We start from the raw sequence: 22,494 nt of genomic DNA on the forward strand, positions 1-22,494 counted from the left end.
TCCTGTCCGCCTGCCTCAGCTTCTGACCAATAAGAAGGCGGCGTGAGGCCGGCGGCACGCTTGGATTGGCCGAGAGAATGGCTTCGGAGGGGCGGGGCCCGGGGCTTGAAGTTGGAGTGAGGGATCCAGCTGTGCTGTGCGCTGGGCTCAAAGCTTTAGCTCCAGGCTCTGGTCCGAGCAGGGAGGCAGCGGCGCCGGCAACGGCAGCGGCGGTGGCGGCGGCGGCGGCAGAAGCAGCAGCGGCAGTGGCAGCGGCGGCGAAAGCTGCAGCAGCCGCATCTCCGCCCCCGGCCCTGCCCAGGACGGCCCCCTACTATCTCTCCGCCCCACCCGGACTGCTAAGCTTGTGGGGGGAGGAGAAAGGAACCTCTCCTCGCTCCCCCCAAACCCCCCCACCCCAGGAGAGTCCTCCTTCCCTTTTCCCCACCGACACCACAACTGGCAACCCGCCGGGGTGATGCTGACTGCTTAGACTCTGCCCTGGTGGCTCCAGGGAAGAGGGGCGCCCCCCTCTGAGGCCCCTAGACCTAAGGCAGTCTTCCCCTGCTCTTCCACACTCCCTACTGCTGCAGTGAGGTGGTCGCGGAGTCGGGCGCCCAGCACCTGGACCCGAAGCAAAGAAGCCTTAACAAAGTGAGGAGGAGCCGGCAGGGGGGCGGGTGGGAAAGCCGAGGCCGAGGGGAAGCGGGGACCCGGCCAGGAGGGGCCCGCCGAGGGCCGGGAGCGCGACCGCGGATTCAGGGCCCCCGGCGGGCAGCATGCCCCTGGGGGCGGCAGGAATCGGGCTGAACTGGCCAGCCCGGGGGCAGAGCCTCCGCCCTAGAGCCCCCCGGATGCGTCCTCCCCGGGGTCCTCCGGTTCTGTGAGGACCCCCCCCAGCAGGGGGTACCGCTTGCCCCGCTCCAGACCTGGGGCTCAGGCTGGCGGGAGGATGGACGAAGAGGAAGATGGAGCCAATGCCGAAGAGTTCGGGCAGTCCAAGACCTTGGTGCAGCTCAACGACCTGTCAGGAGCTGGGGGCCTGTCTGGATCTGGGCCGGGACCCGGGCCGGGGCCAGGAGACAAAGACCCAGGCAGTACGGACTCGGAGCCGGAGGGACTGCCCTACCCTGCGCTCGCCCCGGTGGTTTTCTTCTACCTGAGCCAGGAGAGTCGACCCAGGAGCTGGTGTCTCCGCCTGGTCTGTAACCCATATCCTAATGGGGGCCACAGCGGGGAAATGGGTGGATGGGACAGGTAAGCAAGCAGGGAGGGAAACAGCTTGGTTTGGGAGGGGAACGAATCACAGGAGAAGGGAAGACAGGTGAAATTGGAGGTAAGACAGAATTGGTGAAGGGGAGGGGGGGACTGTTAAAGTAAAGGGGGAGGGGAGAGCCAGGTAAGGCCAGGACATCAGAGGAGAGACAGCCATCATCACCCTTCTAGTGGGGTGAAAATCGGAGCTGAACTACTAAAGAGGGGGAGACTTGGGCGGGAGGAGGGGGCTAGGGAGGAACGTGCGCCGACCATTCAGCAGCTGGATGCTCTCCAGATATGGGGAGGGGTGAGGAGGAGATCATTGCCCTCCAGATGTGGGGAAATGCAGAAGCTATTGATTTCCCTGGCCGATAGGGGCTGGATTTGCTTTCCCAAGTTGAAAGGGGGGAGAGCGAGCAGAGAAGCAAGGAATGGGGGAGGGGGAGCTGTGATCTGTTCTTCCTTTCTTGCCATCTCTCCCCCCACTTCAAAGTTTGCTACAGTCTCTGGGGTTCGTTCTCCCCACTTCGACCCTGACTGAGGTTTTCCTGACCAAACAGGAGCTGTTTGGGGGGGGTTTTCTAAGCACCTCCAATAACCCCCACCCCTCACTCCCCCGCAGCGGGCTGGAGGCACAACAAGGAGATTCCGGCGGCGGCTGATGTCAGGGGCTGAGAATGAGAACAAGATGTGCGGGGATGGGAGGGGGGCCGTTGTGCCCCCAAAGCTAGAGCTGAGCCCCTGGCGGGAACTGAAACGACTTGGAGACTAAATCTGAGCACCCTGAAGTTACCCGCCTCTCTTTTCCTTATTTCAGGGTGTGGGGATGCTTAAATTTGAAGAGTTTGAATTGGACTTCCAGCGGTCGGGTGTGTGTGTGTGGTTGGGGGGGGGGGGGGGATAGTTGCGGGAACTGCTCTGTAGAGAGGGAAGGATCGAGCTAGTCAGAACCCCCACTCCCAATACGCAAATGGGAACTGTTCCCTCATTTCTTTCTTTCAATGAAAGCTTCAGTAAGGGAGAATATGATCAACTCCCTAAAAATGAGGGTTATAGAGATTGAGGGCATGAGTGTGGTTTTCCGTCTCCCCTTCCCCTCCTTAGATGAGATTTAAGTTGGCCCTTCTCCACGTCTGGCTCGCCGATCTGGTTAAGGAGCTTCCACCCCAAAGTAGAGAAGAATCATCATCCCCTTAAATTTAATCTCCATCATTGGGGGGGCTCCCTTCCCTCTCCCAATAACTAGATCGGCTTCCCCAGAGAAACCCTGTCCCTCTCCTCCCTCCCCCCCCTCCTCCCCTCTTCCCCCTCTGCTCCTTTCTTCCCTCTCTGCCTTCTGCTCATATTCAGGCACAAAGCACCTCTCTGGAATAGGACCTGGTTTTTGGTGTGTGTGTGTGTGTGTGTGTGTGTGTGTGTGTGTGTGTGTGTGTGTGTGTATGTGTGGTTTTGTGTTGGGGTTTTTGGGTTGGTAATTTTTTTGGTGGTTGATGTCGTTGGATTTTTTTGGGGGGGAGCTCTCTGAGATATGGTATGTCTTAACTGCTTCTCTTTGTTCACGCCTCAGGGGCTTCTTTGGGATCTTGGAATCTGGGGTAACCTAATCCCTTCTTTTCTCTTTTTCAGATTCTTGTTGCCTATTTCCAATCCCTGGGGCTGTGAGAGAAGAGGGGGGAAGGAATGTGTTTCCAGACCACCCTTCTCCCCTCTGCAGTTAAGCTCCCACAGTTCCCAGAATCCCACTCTCCCTGCTCTTTCCTTGCTCTTCTACGCAGAACTGGGGACCTAGGTTCCCTACCCCAATCTTCTTTCCCCCCTTAAACTCTGATGGCACTAACATCCACCTAACTCACATGAACCCACAGGCACCTCACCTAATCTGCTCTGCAGTTATGAGTACCTCCTGGGTTGTATCTTCTTTCTACTTCTTTTTCAAACCCCAGAATAAGAGAAATTGGAAGGGTGTGTGTGTGTGTGTGTGTGTGTGTGTGTGTGTGTGTGTGTATGTGTGTGTATTAATATACTAAGATTTGGATGACTATTTAGATTTGGGTTTTCTGGGGTCCCCATTCCTGCCCATCTTTTTACGAATCAGTTTCTTCCCTTCAAATGGATTAAGGAAGGGAGATAAATGCACTCACGATTCTCCTTAGCTTTCCCCCACCACACACATTCAAGGGAAATGGATCTTGAGCTAGTGAGCCCCCATAAGCCATGAATGGGAAAAAATGCAGCTCCTCTCACCTTTGCTACAGGGGCAATACAAAGAACAAAAAATACTTTTTTTTGTTCACTCCTCCCAACTTATTCCGTAAATCAAGCTCTTAGAAATTTGGTGGGGGTTTTTTTGGAGGGGGGAGGGTTGTTTCTACTTGCCCTATATCCTTTTATCCCCACCATACTTTATTGCATGCTTGTACACACAATCCATGGGGTGAGGGGAGAAAAGCCTAATTTACCAGTTTTCACACTGGATATCTTTGGGGTAGGGACTAGGGAAAGAGAAGGTCAGAATGAGTGGTGAGAAGTAGAAGCTGTTTCAGATGTAGAGTTCTGCCTAGTCTCCAGCCTGTTTCTGGAAGGCTGGGAAAGGAGCATCTCTTGGAAAAAATTGTGGCTAGTGAGATGTCAGGCCTGGAAGGTAAAGGGAAGCTAGAACCAATGCTGCCTAGACCTCCCCCATCCCCTCTTTCTCTCTCTCTCTCTCTCTCTCTCTCTCTCTCTCTCTCTCTCTCTCTCTCTCTCTCTCTCTCTCTCTCTCACACACACACACACACACACACACACACACACACACACACACACACACACACACACACACGGCATACCCCACAACTTAAGGTTTGAGGAAAATGTGCCTTTTATATTTGTCAGAGATACTGAATCGAATTTCTGTCCTCTGTTTTCTTCGTCCTTCTTACTCTACTAGAATCTCATCCAGCCCTGTAGCACTCATTTATGCCTCCTACCCTGCCCCAAACTCTCTACTTTCCCCACTTCAAACTAAGAAGAGAGCCAGACCCCTTCTCCGCCTGCCACTCTTTACTACTCCCTCATCCCGCCCGCCAACCCCCCAAAGAGGCCTTGTTTCCTGGAGAAGAAACCTGCCCAAAGCCCCATCTGGGCTGTAGGGGGTGGGGTGAGGAAAGGCAATAAGGGATGGGGGCTGGCATTATATGTGTGTGTGTGTGGGGTAACCAACATGGAGTCAGAAGGAATTTTTCCCCTATTCCCATTGAATGCCCACCCCTCCAGGCACAGGTTCCTGTTTTTTCTTCACTGATGTGTACTTTTCAGTTGAGTGTGTTTTGCCTCCTTGTGTTCCTCCCTGATTCTCTCTCCCCCCCCCCCAATCAAAGGAGATCCTGAGCATTCCCTCTCCTGGCTGTTATGTCACATCTGGAAGTTTGTGTAGGAGTTCCTCCAAGCTCAGAGCCCAGCACAGCTTTTTCTCATTTAGAAATCATAGGCTGGCATTTGGGATCCAGGGAGGGGGAGTGGGAGAGCAGGGCTGGAGGGGGGAGTGGGGAGCCTGCCAGGAGGAGGAGGCCTGAGCGGCAGGAGCCCTAATGACTTCCAGAAGTGAGTGTGAGTGTGTGACTGTGCGTCATTGTGCGTGTCTGAGTGTGTGTCTGGTGGGAGGGGGAGGGCAACGGAGCTATGGATTTTTTTCCCCTTGGAGGGTCTTGGATTTCCTGCCTTACCTGTCTCTTTCTCACCAGGGCCTAGGATGGGAAAAGTAAGACTTTACAGAATGTCATATTACCCTAATCTTTGTCCTGACCCCCCCCCAAAAGAAACTGGGGAGTTGAGGACTTTCTATCTCATCTCTTGATAGCCACCTCTCAGGTCCATGGACTCTCCAGGGGGTGGTGTATAAGAGAAAGACTTGGGGTGCTGGGGGAAGGTTCAAGGTATCTGAGAAGCCAGGGAAAGGGTACACAAAGAAGGAGTAAAATAGATTTCCTACCTCAAATCTGCCATAGACTTCTTGCCTTAAAGACACCCCTTTCCCCTCCCCTTCCCACTGTTGGGGACTCCCCCAGCTACTCTTCCTCATGGCCCCAGTTGGAGCCAATCCTAGGATTCCCCCCTCCCCACACCCCTCCAGCTGCTCAGGCTCCAGCTCTTCACCCCACCCTGTCAGCCTCAGCCAGGATGGCGACAGACACAACCACTCACACACACACACACACACACACACACACAGATATGCTTGCACACATACAAGCATAAACCATCTCTCTCACACACACACGCATATGCACGCACATACAGTCATAGACACTTGAATAGGATTTCTGGCCCCCTTTCCCTCCCAGAGATTCCAGTAGGCCCGCTGTCTCTCGGTCTCTGTATCCATGTCTCTGGGTGGAGCTAGCTGTCTTGCTGTCTTTCTCGGCATTTTTTTTCCAGTTCAGCTAGAAATCTCTCTCCCTGCACACCCACACACTGGAGAGGAGAGAAAGGCACAAGCAGTGTGTGTGTGTTTATGATGGGGGGGGGCTCCCATAGGGCCTTGGACCTTTCCAACCTCAGCTGGGAGAGGCTTCTCTTCCTGCCCACCCTAAAGTCCTGTGCTCGCTAATGTGGATTCTTCTTCCTTTTAATGAGGTTGGGGACCCTTTGTGCCCATGAGATGATTGAAGTTGCTAGAACCCTCTCATGTCCAGTTCTCACCCTTTTCCCCTATGGGCTGGGCCAGGGAAGGTTATTTAGGATGACTTCAAATACCCTGTGAGAAGGCTCTCCCAGGAAAGGAGGATGGAATTGAAGTGTTTCTTCTGCCTTTGCTTTCTTCCTTTAGATTGTGGGAGGAGGGGGCTGGACCTATGGTGTGAGGAAGAGAGCTCCTCCGGTTCCCTTCCCCCCTCCTTTCAGAGCCACTCCAGCCCGGAGAGTCACCATAGCAACAGTAGCCACGTGATTGCACAGGTCTCTCCCAGTCACTATGGCAACCAGTGTCCCCTGTTCCCTTGGTTGCCATAGGATATATCACATGGTTTCTCCCCCTTCCCCACCTAGTAACCTGTGTTTCCTCCCCTCATCCTATTTTCCCTTCCCCACTAGAGAATGGAAGAGCAGCCTTAGGGGAAGGGGGTCACCTCAATTACCATGGCAACAAATCAACACCAACCTAATGACACATCCTACTATTGCTATGGCAACAAAAGGAACATCACAGAGTGACATGGAGCTCTATTCCCATGGAAATGAGCCCCACCCTGAGATGGGGGGAAGAAGGATACCCAACTGGTAGCCTAGCACTGCTGGATTTAGTCCAGTCAGTGGTTACACTGGCCTGGGGACCACACAGCATATTCCATCTCCAATTTCCCTGTACTTCCGTTTCTTTCCTGCTCACCTCTGTGACTTTGGAGTTAGTCAGATAGAGAAGGAAGAAACAAAGGGATAGAAGCTTTCTGGTCAGGCCTCAGGAGATACTTTAGAAGGTATTTCCCTAGATGAATAATCTTAAGCGGGTCATTTTTTTTTTTTTTTTGACCTCATTTTCGTCATCTGTCAAATGAAGAGGCAAAGTGAAGCCTAATATTCTATGTTCTGTGTATAGTTGAAGGAATGGGGAGGCGTTACCTTTAGTCAAGATGTCAGACCCCTGCCTCAGAATTTTGGGGAGGAGAAGGGGAGCGCTATGGAGGACAGACAAGACAGACACTGTTCTTGCTTCTTCTTACTTATGCCTCCCTGGGGAATATTTACACCACGGAAATGTGATATGTGTGTTAGTATTCATAAGATTTTACATTTAGAGCTAAAAGGAACCTTAGAGATCATTGGATCTCTAAGTGAGATCCACATGGATCTCACTAAACTCCTTCTCTCTCATCCCTTCATGTTGGAGGGTGAGAGATCGTCATCTTCCCACAATCACCCTCTTCTTCAAGAATCTGGTGCCCCACATTGTTTCTTGTAGTTTCCTAAATGGTGAGCCCCTTCTGGCTCAAGCTAGAGATGAATCCACTGTCCCAATTACCCAGAAGCATCCTTCTCTCAGCCCAGCAGCTTCTGAGGGCTGATTGAAACTCTTTTGATGGTCTTAGCTTCCCACCCATCATTCTACCCCCACCATGACCTGGGAAACACAATTACTGCATCACCCCTATAAGGAGGAGAGGGAAAACCTTGAGATGGGGGGATTGTGAAGTGGGAGTTTATTCATTCAGCAAATCATTTGTACTTGAATTTATTCCAAGCAAGGCACTTTGGGGATGGGGGTGGGGTGAGATACAAAGGACAGGATCCCTGCCCTCTAGGAGTTTGAAATCTAGTAGGGAAAAGGAGACGGGAACACATATAATTATACTACAGGCAGAGTATGGCCAATGTTGTAAGAGAGAAGCATGAGCAAAGTGCTATGGGAGTTATCCTGCCAACTGTGTGTGTGTTATCCGTTCCATCCGGCTCCTCTTCCAAACAGAGCCACCCACCCACTCTCATTCAGGTAAATCCTGGTTGGGCTTCCCAACGCACTCCCACACTCTCTTTCCTAGCTTAGAAGCCTTCATTTGAATTCTTGCTTCCACCCTCAGCCTCCTAGGGAAAGCCACGGGGGAGGACCACCTCCTGGGTGAGGCAGAACAAGGGACAGTCCCAGGGAAAGAAGGGCGGAACGGCTCTTTTTTGGGTTCTGACCTCTTTCCCAGAAGACTCCGGGGAGAGCTTGAAGAGGCGTGGGGGCGAAGGGAAGTCGGGAGACCAGAGCTTCTAGGAAGCCTGGCAGCTCACCCTGCACCCCACGCCTCAGCACCCCCTCCCCCGCCCCGTGAACTCTGGCTGACCCCCTGCTCTGGGGAGAGATCCACCAGCTTCGGCTTTTCTCAAAGAAATGGTTCCATGGAAACAGTACTCTTTTCCGTCTTTTCTTCACCGCCTGTTCCCCCCAGCCCCCCACCTTCAGACAGTTAACTATTGGAAAATCATTCTTGTAGGACCTAGATGGGAAGGGGCGGCTGCAGGTACCAGAGGTTTGGGGATGGAAGGCTGGAAGAAAGGGACGAGAAAGTGCAGGGACCGGGATAGGCAGAGGGCCTGGTTCTAAGCTGGATGCAGAATTTAGAACAGGAGAGAATGCAATATTATGGTGCACTAAGACTACAGCGATTGGAGGGGTGGTCGGCCCGGCTTGGCGGGTTGCGGTTGCCTCCTTCACCACTGACACCTAAGCACACCTTTGCCGTAGGGGCACCGGCTCCTAGCCCTCCAAGGGCGCGCTCTGCGCAGCAGCTCCGTAAAGCCGAGGACTGATCTCGGACCCCGCCTCCCTGCGGGTCTTTTTTATCTTCCTTAGCTCCTCCCAGCCTCTACATTCCATGTCCCCCCACCCAGCCCTTTCTCAGTCCCTCTGGGAGAGAGAGATTTCACCTTTTAAATCAAATAGCAAAGGGCTGGTGAGGTTCGGGATCACATTGCTTTCTGCGCCTCTGGGGTTGGAATTATTCATCCCTGCAGACACCTCCTCCAGATTTACTGGACAGCCCTTTCCTCCATCTGGGCTTGGAGGGCAAAGAGAAGGGCTCGGGACGTGAGACCTGGCCACTCCCCGATTCCTCCAGAGCCTGCCTCCCGTGATGGTCCCAGGAGCCCAGGCTGTACCTGTGTCAGGCGGGGGCAGGAGAGTGTGTTGGAGTGTGTGCGTAACTCTGGGTGAGCGGTCGCTGCCGGTGCCTGAGGGCAGAAGTCTGTCTGGCTCTGTAAACCTGTGACTCCTCACTCCTTGGGAGGTTCCACGGGGCCATAGAGGACCCAGGTAGAACTGGGCTGGATCTAGAATGTGGCGGGCTGAGTGAGAAGATCTCCGCAAGCCCATTTCTCAGATATCCAGCCAGCCAGAGCAGGTTTTCTCCGTAGTAGGTCTGTTTTTTCCCGAATCAGATCTTTCTGCAGGGTAGCCACGGCATCCTTGGTTTTTGTTTTGTTTTGTTTGTTTTTCTTTCACATATACATGGGCAGGAGTGGATGGGTGGGTGGGTAGTCTATAAGGAGGGAATAGTTAAACTCGCTTCATGGCTAGTTACAACCTTGACCACTACTCGAACCTGGTTCGAACGGGTCAGCATGCTGGTTATCCTGCTGAACTGTGTGACTCTGGGCATGTTTCAACCCTGTGAGGACATCGCCTGTGACTCCCAGCGCTGCCGGATCTTGCAGGTGTGTTAGTGGTGGGCAAGGGGCCAGCAGCCTCAGGGGCTTTGGGGAGGTCAATACCTAGGTTCCAAATTTTTGCTCTGGGTGCCTCAGAGTCCCCCATGATGCAGCACCGTTGCCCCCTCCGGGAGCAGGCCTCTTCTCCCTCCACCCTGTGGCCTCTCCTCAGTTCTACCCCTTCCCCATTCAGAGTTGACCCCAGCCCCCTCCCCACTCTCAGGCCTTTGACGACTTCATCTTCGCCTTCTTCGCTGTGGAGATGGTGGTGAAGATGGTTGCCTTGGGCATCTTCGGAAAGAAGTGTTACTTGGGAGACACCTGGAACCGGCTGGATTTTTTCATCGTTATTGCAGGGTGAGTGAGGGGAATTCTAGAAACTCTTTGTTTTTCTGATTTCCAGGTTCAAGGCCACTTGATGGAGTAGCTCTTCCTGTTTCCTGATACTATACCCAGGCCCAAAGTCTGGAGTAAACTTCACCCCTTGTCCCTTTCTCCCTCTTGTTTTTTCAGTTTTGCTTAGTGATTTTCCATACTCTCTGAGAATGGTATGGAAGCACCATCTCACACTCATTTCTACAGGCAAGGCTTAGCCACTGGGAATATCACCAAAGAATCATATTCGTGCCCTGGGGCTCCAAATTTCTCTCTGTATATATTTGTCCTAAAAATAATAATAATAAAGGAACAGTGTAGTTTAGTAGATGGAGAGCTGTCCTCCTAATCAGGAAAATTTGGATTCAAGTCCTGACTCTGACTTCTCCTGATTATATGACATTGGGAAAAGTCACTTAACCTCTTAGTGTTCTATGAAACTCTAAGACTATAAATTACAGGGGAAATGTCAGCCTATACTGATAGAAGAACTTCTCTACACCATTGAAACCAAAGTCCAGGTCTTACCTCTTCTCACTACATGGATCCTAAGCTTCGGGACTTCCCTTTTGGGACATCCCTTGGGGATGGGGGAAGGGAGGTGAGTCTTGTATTGTTTCTAGCTACTTGTGTAGTGGAAAAATTACTGGTATAAAAAGCAGATGAGGTTGATTTTGGTCCCAGAACCACCATGGCTGTGCTGAGTTGGACAAATCCCTCTCTCTGTGCCTCTCTCCCCTTATCTGTTAAACAAGTGGCCAACTCTCAGGTCACTTTTAGTTCTATCATGCTATAATTCTAATCTTTGCCCTTGTCTATACTTCCAGTGGACTTGAGCATTCTGGTCTCTTGGTGTCCCCCTGAATGTTGGTCTTTCTCCTACAGGATGCTTGAATACTCCTTGGACCTCCAGAATGTCAGTTTCTCTGCCGTTCGGACTGTCAGAGTGTTACGGCCTCTTCGAGCAATTAATCGAGTTCCCAGTGAGTGATTCTCTCTCTGGTGCAAGTGGGCAGAAGATGAAATAAGCTCCCTCCCCCTCTCCCCAAAAGTACCTGCCCCCATGGCTGGGGAGAGGGAGGAAGGTGAGGGAAGACAGGACCAACCGATTGTGTGTACATTTATATCCACTGAGGGCAAATCAAAAATTTTCAATAAGGCTGTATGAAATCTGCTTCTGGGGCTATGACAATTGATTTCTTAGGGAGTGATGATGTGGAAGGCTTGGGGGGGGGAAGAAAAGAGAGACAGAGAAAAAGAGAGACAGAGATGGCAGACAATGGAAGTGGAAAGATGGGGTTGGAGGTATTGAGAAAATGTGGAAATCTCTAGCAGACCGTTCTTTATTTCATTAAGGCTTAGAGCAATACTCCAGATTTTGGGTCAAACTCAAAAAGATGTACTGCTATCCCTCTCCCTCTTTTCCCTCTTATTAGATTGGAAGGAGATAAGGTTCAAAGCTGTAGCAGCAAATCCCCAGTCTGGATTGCTCTTGAGTTCCACCCCCACCCCTTGCCTATGACTTTCCTTTACTTCCCCAGTGGTAGTCCCCTTTGCCTGTGGCCTCTTTCCTCCTCCTTCACTTCATTTGGAACATTCACTAGAGCCATTATCTAAATTAAACCAGAGATGGGAAAGCTTTGGCGTATGGGCCAGAACAGTCTTGGCAGCTCAACTCACTGCTTTCCCCCTTCAGTTTATCCATCCCCCAACATAGTCCCTGAGCCCTGCTGTATAGGTGAACCAGTATGGAGATGGGCTTTGCCATCTGTGTAGGGGTAGGAGTGGAGGTGGGGCAGGAATGGTTGTGTCAAAGTCCTGGTGTGTGTCTGGAGGATGACAGCTGCATGTGACTGTGTGTGTGTGTGTGTGTGTGTGTGTGTGTGTGTGTGTGTGTGTTGCATATAGTGTGTGCCTGTGTTTCTTTGGATGATTCGATATTAAGTGCCTCTGGGGCAAATTAAACGGGTCTCTAGGTGTTCTGCTGTGCTGGTGTTAACACTAGCTCCAGACGTCCTGGGTGTAGCATCCCCCACTTTCACCCCCACCTGAAGTGACGGATGGCTGATTTACTGGCCTCTGTCTAACCACCAGTGTAATTCCCTTAATGCAAACCCTGAAGAATTGATCTCTGCTGCTGTGCGGTGGATTTGGGAGAGGGGGGAGGCAGTGAAGAAAGGGGGGGGGTTAGACGTTGTGCAGGGGAGGCTGGCTGCAGTCACATGACTAGTCCAATTCTGTTAATTGTTTGTGAAGAGGGAAACACAGGAGGCCTAACTCTTCTGAAAGCGATCTGGGCAGTAAGGAAGGCATTTAAGGAAGGTTCGGGGCCGATTCAGACCGTATCCAAAAGCAGTCTAATTGAGTCATAAACCTGCATGTGGAACAGAGGAAAGCCTTCCTTTAATGGGGTGGGTGAGAGTCGGAGATGAAAATTCGATGATTTGGGGGAGGGGGCAGAGGGGAGGAAATGTCCATCTTAGATCAATTTCTGTGAATGTCAGATTTACGTCTCTATTGATTCATCCTGATTACAGAATCAGAACTCCAAATTGATGGATTCTAAAGCAAGGAAGGGTCGTATCCTGGGAATGAAGGGCTGAAACCTGGGAGGAGAGAGGGAGAGAGGAGATATTGGAACACATTTGGTTTGGGTAGTTATGGGCAGTATAGGATTCAGTAGGTGGTCCAGCAAGCCTCCATTGTGCTTTGCTTTCTGTGCTGTTTCCCTACTGATCCAACTCAGAGTCCTTCAAGCCAGCCAGCCAGTGGTGGGGAGTGAGAATGAAAGGGAGAAGATGAATGGGTGGCAGTAAGAGGGACTTAGAATAGACAAGGAATTTTAGGGGCTAGAGAGAACTCAAAGTGAAAAGTAATCATGAATCATTTGCCTGTTGTTCTGGTGAGATGGCGCAGTAGATAGAGTACCAAGCTTGGAGTCAAGTAGCCCCAAGTTCAAATCCAGCCTTAGACACTTATTAGATGTGTGACTCTGGAAAAGCCTTTTAATCACTATCTACCTCAGTTTCCTCAATTCTAAAATAGGGCTAAATAATAGTACATGCTTTACTAGGTTGTTGTGAGGATCAAGTATCCACAATAGGCACTTACAAAATATTTGTTCCCTTCCTTCCCCTAAAAGAAAAAGAAATGGGCCACCAACTCCAGTCCAAGCCAGGCTAGATTGGGCTGGCCTAGAAAGTCTTTGATTAAATTCTATCTCTGCGTGCTTAACCTACTGCACCAATTCTGGGGCCTCCCTGCTGCCTCCCCGATTTCTGCCCCTCCAGTACAGCCTCTTGCCCACCTTCTAGGTATGCGAATCCTGGTCACTTTGCTGCTAGACACCTTGCCCATGTTGGGCAATGTCCTTCTACTCTGTTTCTTCGTCTTCTTCATCTTTGGCATTGTGGGGGTCCAGCTTTGGGCTGGGCTCCTTCGAAACCGATGCTTCCTTCCAGAGAATTTCAGCATGTGAGTATATGGATGGTGTGTGGTTGGTTAGGATACCTGGGAGATGATAGGAGGAGAGTCCTGTGGGGTTGGGCTGAGGTCATCTTTCTCCCTGGACATTCTCGCTCCCTGCCTCTGCTAGCTTCCAGAACCCCAATTTTTATTGATGTTTTTACCTAGGATATTACCTAGAATAGCCTTTCACATACAACTCTGGGCCATCATCCCCTATCCTTGCTGCTATGCTCCTTATCCACCAGCATACCCATTTTCCTGCCCCTTATTCTTAATGTCCCACTGCCCCTTACTCCCTTTCCCTGCCTTCCTGCTCCTTGCCCTCCACCTTCTCATTCCCCTGTTCACTTGTCCTTCTATCCCTGTCACCCCCTCCCCTATATCTTCCTCCCTTGTGGCCCCATCTTGGGTTTTACCTCTGACACCCTTCCCACTCTATCCCTGACTCCCTCCCCACCCACAGCCCTCTGAGTGTGGACTTAGAACGCTACTATCAGACTGAAAATGAGGACGAGAGCCCTTTCATCTGCTCCCAGCCCCGGGAGAATGGGATGCGCTCCTGTCGAAGTGTTCCCACGCTTCGAGGAGAAGGGGGCGGTGGCCCTCCTTGCGGCCTTGACTATGAAGCCTACAACAGCTCTAGTAATACCACCTGTGTCAACTGGAACCAGTATTACACCAACTGCTCTGCTGGGGAGCACAACCCCTTCAAGGGAGCCATCAACTTCGACAACATTGGCTATGCCTGGATTGCCATCTTCCAGGTTTGTGGGGCGGGGGCGGTGGGGAACAAGCAGCTGGGGACTTGGCTGCCGGATCCTGAGATGCTCCCTGAACTCGGACCCCAGAGGGCTTTTCTTAGGGTTGTGGGTATAGCCTCCCCAAAGGTGACTCCAGACTATTGGCTCACACTCATGCTCCTCACCACACAAGCATGAACTCCCAAGAGATAACCCGAGGTCTCTTCATCTTCCCCAGGTCATTACGCTCGAGGGCTGGGTAGACATCATGTACTTTGTGATGGATGCTCATTCCTTCTACAACTTCATCTACTTCATTCTTCTTATCATTGTGAGTGACTCCTTTGGTGGGGATGGGAAGACATGGGTCCTGGGGTTGGGTAGTCCCTGGGAAGGGGCAAGCATGGGAGTGGGCAGGAGAGCTGACAGTCTTTCTTAGAAGGGAAGACTCACTCCTGAATTCTTCCACCTCCAGAAATTAGGACAAGCTCTAATGCAGAATTTCTAAAGTCTTTTTTTGAATTGTGTCCCCATTGGCAGTCTAATGAAGCCTATAGATTCTTTTGCAGAATAATAGTGTGTTGCTTACATTCATAATTGGAGGAAATGTTAATTTCCAGGCAGAAGTCAGTGAAAATAAGGGTGTCGTTTTTCCCTATCCAAATTGAGGTACTCCCTAAAATCTATCCATGTATATTTTGGCAGGGTCAGGGAGAAGGTATGTGGACTCCAGGTCAAGAACTGCTCTAGAGAAAAACAAAGGACAGATAAATACAGAAACATAGACACCATTCTTAACAATTCAGACAAGCCCCAGGATAAAAAACAAAAATGAAAAGCTATGAGAGAGTGCTAATGTGACAAACATAAGCAGAGAGAAGAAAAGAGAGCCAGGGACAAATTTTGAGATCCTAAGGAGACACCCTAGAAAATAATCCTTTCTTCCTTCATTTCTGTCAAATGTACAGAAGTCTTGTCCAGGCTGGTCAGAGACATCTGACCACTGGGGTCAATTCAATTGTCATCTTCATTCTGGGATGAGAAGCCACAATGAAAAGGGGGAATGCTTCACTCTGTTCCTTAATTTTGTGATTGATTGAGCTTAAAGATTGGCAAGGGAGAGGGTCTAGATGAGGGAGGTTGGGCAGACAGGTGGGGGAAACCAGTTTCTATTCTCCTACACCCACCCAAGACAACTCTCTCCAAACAGTGCCCTGAAATACGTTAATGAGGCTAATTATCATAATTATCAGGACAGACTCTGGGGAGAAAAATCTGCTTTGTCATCATGAATATTCATGTCCTTCATTCTGAGTAGTTTTCCCAATTGTGGCCATCCCAGATTTCTGGTTAACCTGAGGCATGTAAGGGAGGCATGCAGGACAGGAAGGCTGGTGGGGTGAGATGTGACAGATCTTGGAGGGTGGCTAGTGGGCCAGGATAGGGAAGAAGTGGGGAAGGGAAAGAGAGGTGGAATTCTGGCATTTTTAGCTACTCCTTTCTACCCTGACAGCTGCCCTGTCCCTCATCACCCACCTGATAGTCCTGGGTCTGGTTCCATAGCTGATCTTTATGATCCCACTCAATTTAGAAATGCTATGATTGTATGATTCTGTATAGCTCCAGCCTATCTCCTCCTCCCCAGTCTAGCCCTGGGAGGGTCACTGAATTCCTGCTTTCTCCCTTCCTGTAACTTCTTCTCTGCTCCCTTTGTATTCCCTTTGATGTTGTTTCAGAGGGAGAGGGTTTGAATCCTGGGTCTACTATATGTGTAACTTAGGACCAGACACTTCTTCCTAGTTTCAGTTTCCTCATCTGCATTGGATGAGACAGTCTCCCACAGTTAATAGAGTTGGACTTAGAATTCAAGGAGACCCGAATTCAAATCCAGCCTCAGACAGTTCTGTGATTCTGGGCAAGTCACTTAATGTCTGTAAAAAAAAAGAGAGAGAGAGAGAGAGAGAGAGAGAGAGAGAGAGAGAGAGAGAGAGTGAGAGACAGTGTGTATATATAATAACAGCCCCTACTTCACAAGGTTGTTGTGCGGATCAAATGAAATAATATTTGTTTAATAAAAATAAAATCCAAGTGCAGTGTCTGGCACTCATATGCCCTTGCTAGCTCTAAGTTCTGACAATATGATCCCTCCCATCAGGTGGGCTCCTTCTTCATGATCAACCTGTGCCTGGTGGTGATTGCCACCCAGTTCTCAGAGACTAAGCAGAGAGAGAGTCAGTTGATGAAGGAGCAGCGGGTTCGATTCCTGTCCAATGCCAGCACGTTGGCCAGCTTCTCTGAACCGGGGAGCTGCTATGAGGAGCTGCTCAAGTACCTGGTGTATATTCTCCGAAAGGCTGCTCGGAGGCTAGCTCAAGCCTCCAGGGTGGTAGGGGCCCGAGCTGGCCTCCTAGCCAGTCCTGCTGGCCGAGGAGTTTCTGAGACCCAGCCGGCCGGCAGCGGGAGCTGCTCCCGTTCCCGCCGCCGTCGCCCATCCATCCATCACCTGGTTCATCATCATCATCACCATCATCACCATTACCACTTGGGCAATGGAACTCTGAGAGCTGCACATGCCAACCCAGAGATCGGCGATGGAGATGCCAGTGAGACACGTCGGCTCATGCTGCCTGCACCCCCTGCCAGTGCCCATCCCCCCCATCCAGGAGGTTCTCCTGGGGGTTCTGAATCTGTACACAGTTTCTACCATGCTGACTGCCACCTAGAGCCCCTGCGCTGCCAAGCATCCCCTGCCAGATCCTCTCCTGAGGGTCCGGGTAGGAATATGGGTGGAGGAAAGGTATACCCCACAGTGCACTCCAGGTCTCCACCCAAGGTGCTAAAGGAAAAGGCACTGGTAGAGGCAGCCCCTACCTCTGGGCCCCCCACTCTCACTAACCTCAACATCCCACCTGGACCTTATAGTTCCATGCACAAGCTACTGGAGACACAAAGCACAGGTGAGCATTGGTGGGGATTGGGTCTGAAATAGCCATCTGGGCTCTGATGGTGGAGAGAGAGAAAGGGGAGCTCCTAGTCTGACTGATGGGAAAAGCTTTGTTCCTACCCTTTAGGATTATTCAGGATGATGGAGAAAGCACCATTTCTCCCCTCAGAGAGCTCTCCATCTGCTAGGGGGAAGGACATAGACTTAAAACTTATAAAGCTAGATACTATATAAACAACTGTGAATTAACAACTGTTGTGAAAATTGGGCCTGGTTTAAGACTAATGTATTTCAGATCAGAGGCTCTGTGTTAGAATCCCAGCATTGCTGCTTCCTACTTACTTATCCGTGGGATATCATGTAAGCAAACTCTTTTCTCTGAGTCTCCTTAGGGGACTGCAAAAGTTCTCTACCGGCCCTAAGGCTCCATATTACAAACGTTAAGGGAAGTCAAAGTAATCATCAAGAAAGCTTCCTAGATAAAGTGTGTTGTGTTAGGTGACCACATGGCCAGTGGTCCAGTGTCCATTTAGTAAAACCTGGCAGAGAGCTGACCATTTCCATTAATCACTCTGGTAATGAGGTGTGTAAGTGTCAGTTTTTCATCAAGACTTTTATCTGTGAGCCCTGGAAATATTCACCTCCTAAAGGATGAGCCTTTGATGCTGCAACCTTAGATCTGAAGAATCCACAGGAATCCAGGGGGTGTAATTATAAACAAGGTCAGCCTATTGCTTATCTTGAGCAGGATGCTAAGTGGTATCATGGATAGAGTACTGGGCCTGGAGTTAGGAAGACCAGTTCTGGTCAAGTCATTTATTCTATATGTGCCTCAATTTTCTCAACTGTATAAAATGTAGATAATAATAGTGCCCACCTCCCAGGATTATTGTGAGGATCAAATGAGATTTTATTTGTAAAGCACTAAGCACAGTGTCTAGCACATAGTAAATGTTAATAAATACTTGTTTCCTTCCTTCCTCCTTCTTTCCCTTCTTCCTTCTTTCTCTTCTTCCTTTTGTCTTTCCTTCCTTCCTTCCTTCTCTTCTTTCTCCTTTCCTCCCTACTCCCTTTTCTTCCTTCCTTCTTGCCTTCTCTCCTTCCTTCTTCCCTCTCTCTTCTTTTCCTTCCTTTCTTCCTTTTCTCTCTCCCTTCTTGCTTCTTCCCTTCTTTCTTCCTTCTCTCCTTCCTTCTTCTCTTCTTTCTTTCTCCATTCCTCCCTCCTTTCTTTTCTTCATTTCTCTCTTCCTTCCATTCTTCCCTTTTTGCCTCTGATTTAATGACTAAGCTGCTCTTTCTAACCCTACACCCTTGAGTCCAAGAGAAAGATACTCAGGCATCCCTCTTGGGATCCAGCAGCAATTTATCTGTTGGCAGAGGTGGAACCGAGAGGCTCCTTCCTGAAGAACTTAACAGTGTCCTAGGCTTCAGCAAAACAAACAAACATGGATGGTGCAGTGGAGAGTCATCCTCACTGCGAACTAAACAAACAAGACAGATACTCTTCATAAAGAAAATGCTTTAGCCAGCATTTGATAGTCCTGCCCAGAGATGGCCCTTGCTGTTGTCCAGTTCTGTTATACTTTTTCTCCTGATTTTCATATTCTAATTAGTCATGAAGATGGGAAGAGTTGAGAACTTGACTATGCATGGTAAATTGGAAAGAACATTAGCCTAGGAGAGAAGAGACTTGACTCTGCCAGAAATTAGCTGTGTGACCCTGGCCAAGACATATCCCTTCCTCTCAGTTTCAGTTTCCTCTTCTGTAGCTGAGTTGGATGATAGACTCTGAAATGTCCTATCCAGCTCCAATTTTGTTTAATATTCTTGAAGACTTGAGACCATCTGTGTCTCTTAACAGTTGTCTATTTCTAGGTTTCTTTCACTTCTCTTTCTATTAATGTGGTTACAGAGATTGGGTTCCCGGTCCAAGGGGCAGCTCTCTGACTTCTAATCTCCTGTGTTCTAGGTTCGTGTCAAGGCTCCTGCAGGATTTCCAGCCCCTGTGGAAAGGCAGAGAGTGGGGACTCTGGCCCAGATAATTGTCCCTACTGTACTCCAACACAGGCGGGAGAGGCTGAGTTGATGGACCCAGAGCTGCATGACTCAGATAGTGAGGGCATCTATGAGTTCACACAGGATGCCCAGCATGGCGATCATCGGGACCCCCATTGGGGGCCAAACCAGGGCCAGGGCCAAGAGCCCAGCCCCTTGATGGCCTTCTGGACACTGGTCTGTGAAACTTTTCGGAAGATTGTGGATAGTAAATACTTTGGCCGTGGGATCATGATAGCTATCCTTATCAATACCCTCAGCATGGGCATCGAGTATCATGAACAGGTACAGATGGGGAGGGCTCTTCCTCTTTCCCTCCCTTCCTCCTCCCTTTTCCTCTTTACCCTGCTCTCCCTGGGGGTTGGGGGTTGGCTGATTTCTTTCTATTCACACCTGAATGATTTAATTTATCCTGCTTTCACCTCTTTCCCACACAATACAGTGGAAAGGGAATCATTTGGGATTCAGGAAGCCTTGCTTCTAAGACCAGAAGTTCTTATCCTGGGGCCTTAAAATTGGGCAAAAAAATGTAGATCTTTAATTTGGTTTCTTTTGTAATATTATGTATTTTATTTGATACATTTAAAAATATGATTCTGGAAGGGATCTACAGATTGCCCAGAGTGTCTTTGACTCAAAAAAGTTAAGACTTTTCTGGTCAAGACCTGTTATTGTTCTGTTTAATTGTGTCCCAGTCTTCGTGATCTCTTTTAGGGCTTTCTTGGCAAAAATTTTGGAGTGGTTTGCCATTTTTTCTCAGTTCACTTTACAGTGAATGGATGTGAACAGGGCTAAGTGATTTGACCAGGGTCACACATCTAGAAAGTATCTGAGGCCAGATTTGAAATTAGTAAAATGAGTCTTTTTGACTCCAGGCCTGACAACCTATCCACTTTGCCATTTAGCTGTCCGGAGGTCAAGGTCTAGTTTCTCCCCTCTATAGTTACACAATCTTGAGCAAGTAGAGTAACTGTTCCTTATCTGTAAGGTAGAAATAATAATATCTCCTCTCCCAACTCAGAAGTCTGAGTTATGTTAAGATATATGTATATCTTATACAAAATCTTATACATACATATATGTCATCAAGAAACTACAGTTATCTACAAATATAGTTGAGCATCATTAGCTTTATAGTGGCTCTTTTGCTGAGTGCAGAGAGTAGATGTAGCCTATGATGTAGCAGAGTATCAAGAAACCCATTTTCCATCTCTGTCTCCACAACTTACCTTCGATTGACTGATTAATAGGCAGTAGACGTTTCTTTTCCCCAGAAATGAAGATAAAAAGACAAGCAAACAAATAACTTACTAGCTGAGTAAATTTGAACAAGTTTTTTAACTACCCTGAACTTCATTAGTTTTCAATTCAATTCAATTTGAAAAAATAATTTATTAATTAAAATGACAATTCACTCATTAATTTAAAATATTAAAGTCTATCCTGTGGGAGCTACAAAATTCAAAATAGTCCTAGTCTACTGGGGAAGAAGAGTGGGACAGATATAATATGTACATAGAGAAGTAAATACAAGGTAATTTGAAAATAACTGGATCATAGATATAAATTGAAAAGGGAGTTTCAGAGGTCACTTAGTCCAACCTTCTCATTTTATAAATAAAGAAAATGAGAACTAGAAACATAAATTAATTTGTCTCTGATCATACAAAAATAACTATATCAGGAAAGGCATCATGAAAGAGATACTAATAGCTTATATAGAATTTCAAAGTTTGCAAAGCACTTTACAAATATTATCTCAGTTTAGCCTTATAATATCCTAACTGAAGGCAGGTGCTGCTCCCATTTAATAAATGAGGAAAGTGAGGAAGATAGAGGGTAAATGATTTGCTCAGGTGAAACAACTAGAAATGATATATTTAGTTATGGAGAATAATCTGTGTGAAGAAAACCTGGAGACCTTTGAGTTCAAGGAGCAATGTCCTGTCTGGCTGGAATATGGAGTGCATAGAAGTGGGATGTAATTTGAAAGTAATTTGGAGCCAAATTTGTGGAGGGTTGAGGAGTGGAGATTTGTTTCTGGAAGCCCTGGAGAGCCACTAAAGATCTTGGATCTAATACATATATAAAGTCTTATAATACAAAACAATACATGATAGCACATTAGAGAGACACAAAGTGCATTGAAAAGTCTAATGTGAGAAAGGCTATATCACTAGAAACCTTTCTCACTATTGTATTCTTTTCTCTATATTCTCTTCTGCCTTAGCTTCTTATGAAGTCATTTCTCTCCTGGTTTTTCCTTCTATATTCATAACTACTTCTTTTCTGTCCCTGATGGTTTCTTCAGTCAACTGACTAATTAAAAAGCACTTACTAAGTGCCAGGCAGGAAGGGCAATGTGGTATAGTGGATAAACATCTGGCCTTGCTTGGTTTTCCTCCTATATTTCTAATCATCTTTTTTTTTCTGTCCAGGGTGGTTCCTTTAGTCAATTGACTAATTAAGAAGCATCTACTAAGTGCCAGGCAGGAAAGACAGTGTGGGATAAGAGACAGACACCTGACTTTGCAAAGAGAGTACAAGCATTTTCTGATATATAGTGGCTATGCAGATCACTTAATCTTTCTGAGTTCCATTGCCTCCAATTAAAAAAAAAAAAAAAAGGATTATAAAGTCCAACCTCCGCAGCCATTAAAGCTTCCTAGAGGAATCAGACTTAAAAGTTATATAGGATTTCATTAGTTTTGGTTTAGAAGGTAGGGAGAAAGGAGGAAATTTTCCAGTTCATAGGGGCATAGATTTAGATCAGGAAGGGATCTTAAAAGTCATCAAGTCCAGGTTGAGGCTGAACAAAGTTAAGTGACCTACTTGGTCTCATAGGTAGTAAATATCTGAGGCAAGATTTGAACTCAGATCTTCTTGATTGCAAGTCCAGAATTCTATCCAATATCCATAGGTGGAAGGCAATAGAAGGTGAGGAAATATGGTCATGAAATTAGGACAGTGAGTTTGGTTGAAGTGTAGTTAAGGTTAAGGAATAGCATAAGAGAAGAATGGAAAAGTAAGTGGCAATCATTGAAGGGTTTAGTCAGATCTACGTTATGAGGCAGCAGTGAGTTAGTTGAGCTGAGACATGGATGATTTGTTGGAAGCTGCTATAATAGTCTAGAAAGGTGATTAGGCAGAATTATACTAGTGTGGTGGTCCTGAGAACCAGAGAAGAAGAATTGTATATGAGAAACTTTGGAGAAGTCAATTGTACAGCACTTGGCAACTGATTAATTATGAGCTATAATAGAATGAAAGAATCAATAATAACCACCAAGGTTTATAACATTGAAATCTGGCTAAATCAATAATCAGAAAGTAGAGATTTGGGGGGGAAAGGGATGCTTGCCTTTGGGCATGATCCAATCAATCCACAGTCATTTATTAAACACCTACTATACTCTGTGCCAGGAACAATGCTAACAGCTGATGATATAAATACCAAAGTGAGAAAATACTGCCCTCAAGGAAATCTATTGTTCAAAGAGAATGTTGAGTTTA

At 48.2% G+C, this 22,494-nt stretch overlaps 1 protein-coding gene across 25 annotated transcripts in view; it reads left to right on the forward strand.

Annotated features, from left to right (window-relative positions):
• The first annotated feature begins 173 nt into the window (after nucleotides 1-173).
• Nucleotides 174-22,494, forward strand: part of CACNA1G (calcium voltage-gated channel subunit alpha1 G) — an 86,888-nt gene continuing 64,567 nt past the window's right edge. For 13 of the 25 annotated variants that reach the window (XM_074261765.1, XM_074261766.1, XM_074261770.1 and 10 more), the window contains exons 1-9: nucleotides 176-1,190; nucleotides 9,293-9,405; nucleotides 9,623-9,756; nucleotides 10,660-10,757; nucleotides 13,089-13,248; nucleotides 13,706-14,006; nucleotides 14,221-14,313; nucleotides 16,138-16,939; nucleotides 18,896-19,266. In XM_074261765.1, coding sequence (XP_074117866.1) covers nucleotides 932-1,190; nucleotides 9,293-9,405; nucleotides 9,623-9,756; nucleotides 10,660-10,757; nucleotides 13,089-13,248; nucleotides 13,706-14,006; nucleotides 14,221-14,313; nucleotides 16,138-16,939; nucleotides 18,896-19,266 — 2,331 coding nt within the window. In that variant the 5' untranslated portion in view covers nucleotides 176-931. Of the gene's footprint in view, nucleotides 1,191-9,292; nucleotides 9,406-9,622; nucleotides 9,757-10,659; nucleotides 10,758-13,088; nucleotides 13,249-13,705; nucleotides 14,007-14,220; nucleotides 14,314-16,137; nucleotides 16,940-18,895; nucleotides 19,267-22,494 lie in introns of all 25 variants that reach the window. The other 12 variants (XM_074261755.1, XM_074261756.1, XM_074261759.1 and 9 more) reach the window with 4 other exon arrangements.

Source organism: Sminthopsis crassicaudata, chromosome 4, assembly GCF_048593235.1.
Source record: "Sminthopsis crassicaudata isolate SCR6 chromosome 4, ASM4859323v1, whole genome shotgun sequence".
NCBI lineage: Eukaryota > Metazoa > Chordata > Mammalia > Dasyuromorphia > Dasyuridae > Sminthopsis > Sminthopsis crassicaudata.